Source organism: Tupaia chinensis, unplaced genomic scaffold (assembly GCF_000334495.1).
Source record: "Tupaia chinensis unplaced genomic scaffold, TupChi_1.0 Scaffold000335_1, whole genome shotgun sequence".
Lineage (NCBI taxonomy): Eukaryota > Metazoa > Chordata > Mammalia > Scandentia > Tupaiidae > Tupaia > Tupaia belangeri.
Window position 1 is genome coordinate 1,019,939 of NW_006159829.1, and position 3,385 is coordinate 1,023,323.

At 60.9% G+C, this 3,385-nt stretch overlaps 1 protein-coding gene across 1 annotated transcript in view; it reads left to right on the forward strand.

Moving 5' to 3' along the window:
- The first annotated feature begins 49 nt into the window (after positions 1-49).
- Positions 50-3,385, forward strand: part of ARC (activity regulated cytoskeleton associated protein) — a 23,084-nt gene continuing 19,748 nt past the window's right edge. Inside the window, exon 1 of the mRNA XM_006152145.1 lies at positions 50-220. Within this exon, the coding sequence (XP_006152207.1) occupies positions 50-220 (171 nt within the window). The remainder of the gene's footprint in view (positions 221-3,385) is intronic.

The window sequence follows — 3,385 nt, forward strand, 5'->3', positions numbered from 1 at the left end:
AATCTCAAATTATACCTGGCTGAGAGAAGCAGTTTTTGATTTCGACAAGATGGAGTCAGTCTGGATAATGAAGCCCTGGCTACGCCATCTGCAGCAGAGCTCAGGGCCAGTGAACCTGACTGCAGATGGGGTAGCCCGCAAGGGCTGGGTGGCAGGCAGGCCCCCACTGCAAGAGGCATCCTGGCTCCTCGAGAATTTCTACATGTGGCTGCTGCTCTGGGTCCGTGTGTGTGTGTGTACACATGTGTATGCTGTGGCCATGTATATGTGCCTGCATGTGTTCCAGGCGCCTGGGAGGACACCGCCTGTTTCCTCCAGGGATGGCCCAGGGCTGTCTTCCTCTAGGCCTCCAGGGTGAACAGGTTCCTATCCAGAAGAGGGCGCTCCACCCTGGCAGGTCCTTGTCTTTGTCCTGACCTAAATCCTAAGAGTGGAATCTCAGAAACTCCCTCCCAAAGCCTGGGCAAGCAGAACTCAGGCCCAGGTGACCTGCAGCCCCTCTCCTCTGGGGGACCCTGGCCCATGGCTGTGCTCGGCCCACCCTGTTTGAGGTGGGTGCTTGATAAATGCCGAGCACATGGCACCCTCAGCCCCTGGGCACAGAGCCCAGCAGGACCTCCCCTCCCCCCATGCACTGCTTGTCACCTGCTGTAGGGGCCGGGCTCCCTGTGCACCTGCCACAGTGCCTTCTGTCGGTGGGAAAGCCTGGCCCCTAGCTGCCGTGCTGTGATAGAAGGCCTACGGGCTTGATTGGATTTTATCTGCTGACATTACATGGTGCCGTGGGCTGCAGGCCTGGCTTCCCAGTTCATAAATGGGTTAAAAATGTCATTGTGGTTCCTTTAAAAGCTTTCAAAGGGATGATCATGTCACTGTGCCCAGCTTATAAATTGGCGCTGGCCTCTGTGGGCCTCTGGGGCCATCGTCTGTCACCACCCAGCTCAGCTGGCCTTGGTAGCTGTCCACACCTGCCAGCCTGCCTCCCCCAGGCCTTCCCCGCTCCACCAAGACCCCACTGGACCCAAATCCAAGTGTTCCCAATGGTGCATGGAGGAATCAGGTCCCTATGGTGACTCACTCAGGGCTCCATGTCTGGAGAGTATCCCCCACATACAAAATCAGAGCAGGAAGTGGGGGTGTCCCCCCTCAGGAGCAGGAGGTGGAGGTGCCAGTGGGGCTGGGCTGTCTGGAGCCTCACAGCACAGTGAGCCACCAGCGAAGGCCTGAGTGCTGTGTGGCTGAGAGCACGACTCCCCACAACCCAGTAGTAAGAAGCTGTCCTGGAGGGGTGATGAATGGGGTCTGGAGGCTCTGCTACACGGGCAGGGAGACCAGCCACAGCAGGGCTGGGGAGGAGGTGGGCCTTAGTCTCCCAGAGATTCGCAGCACAGGGAGGGGAGGGGAGAAGCACTGCTGCCTCTCCTCCCCTCCTGCGCCTCCCTGCTGCCAGGCCTGCTTGGGAGGCCTCCACCTGGCAGGGACCGCTGGTGGCCGCCCAGAGCACAGCCTTCATGATGGGGACCTGACCGGCCTCAACCCCATGTGTATGACTGCCATGCGTTGTCTCCCTCCAAGAAGATGGGGTCTGTGCAGCTAAGGGAGGTTGCACAGCACCCCTCAGAGCTGCTGCTCAGTGGCTCCCCATCACTCCCACCTTTGGGGCTGCAGCCACTTGCTCTCCCCCTCAGCCCACTGTCTGCACTCAGCCATCTACACGCCCTTCAGCTGCTCACCCGTCTGTCCATCTGTCCATCCACCCACTCACTGTCCTTTCTTCCTCCCCATACCCATCTGTTTGTCCACCCGCCCTTCTTCCCCTGGAGCAGTGCATTTCCTAGAGCCAGCCTAGAAGCTTCTGGAGTCGGCTTTCCCCTGGCATCCCCATGCCCAGCGACAGCTCGGGCTGTTTGGGGTGTTCCAGCCTTGCAGTGCAGCCCTGGTGTCTGGAGGCAGGGTCTGAGCCGCGGTGGGTCCCCTGTTGCTCCTGCACTCCTCAGAGTGCTGGGGCCTGGGCACACGCTCGAGCTCCCGTAGCCACAGCTATGCTGAGGCCAGGGTCCCAGAGGCACTCTTGTGCAGCCCATTGTTGGTCTGGCCATCTGTGCCCTGCAGCCTGGCTGGGTGGTCCCTCCGAGATAGGACCTCCTCCAGGCCTGGCCAGGCCTAGAAGTCCCCTGCAGAGCTCCCTGCTTCTGCCTGTCCAACAGCAGGCTCAGCCCGCCCCGGGCTTTGGCACACCACTCCCCAGTTCAGTGACTGCACTGCAGGGCTGGCTCCTTAACCCCATCAGTCCCTGTCCAAGAGTCCCCTCCTTGAGGGCCACCCTCTCATGGCTGTCCACCACAGCTGGTCATTTATTCCAGCTCATGCATAGGGACCTACCTGCTGGTGACAGTCCATGGCCCGGGTGTGCTCAGCAGCCATGTAGGCAAAGAAGGCCCAGCTACAGTGTCCCTGGGCCACACCAGACCCTGGAACCTCGAGGCCAGGGCAGTGCTGGGGACTGATAGGAAGCACGATGGTGCAGGACAGTCGTTAAGGACAGTTCTCAGTTGACTGCGACATGAGTGCTCAGGCCTGAACAGGCACCCGGCACATCTTACTGGGGCGGGCACAGAGTTGGCTGTGTTTTCAGACACCTTCGTGTCCTGCAGGCGCTCGATGGAGACCTGGGAGAAGGGCACCAACCCCATTTCCCAGCTGAGAACCTTGGGGAGCAAGGGGCAGAGGCGACCTGGGTAGTCTCCTCTGCTCCCTTGCCCCTCTGCCCTCCATTCCTTTTCACCTAGGGATCCTCTTGGGACCTCCAGGAGAGAGGAGAGAGGGCTCCTGGCCCTCGCCTACACAGAGTAGGGTGCTGCCTGCATCCCTACAGTCCAGCACCCCAGAGGGCCAGCAATCTGGCCGGGGGCTCTGTCTGAGGTGCTGACGGAGGGCTGGTCACCAATGGCTCCAGAAAGGGTCAGCAGGCTCTCCTGAGCCCACTGGGAGTGAGTGTGTGACAGGCCCATGTGTGCAAGTTGCAGGCTGTGCTGGCTGGGCACTGACCATCCTCCTCCTAGGGAACTGCTCTGTAAGGGGCAGGGGCCAACTGGGAGAGTCGGGCCACCTGTGCGTGTGGCGGATGCCCAAGGGCCACTGTGTGGAACCTGCTGGCTCCAGCATGGGAGGGTTGGGCTCATTCTCTCTGCTCAATCCTCCTGGGCGGCCTCCCTCCTCTAGCATCTGCCGGGGCCCCAGAAACACTGAGGTCCTGCAATGACAAGCCCCCACTGGTCCCCCTCATCCCAGGAAACTGAAGAAGGAAAGAGGCTGCCCTCGCCTGTGGGTGCAGGGCCAAGCCTCTGACCACGGCACACGGCCACCTTCCTGCCTAACCACAGGA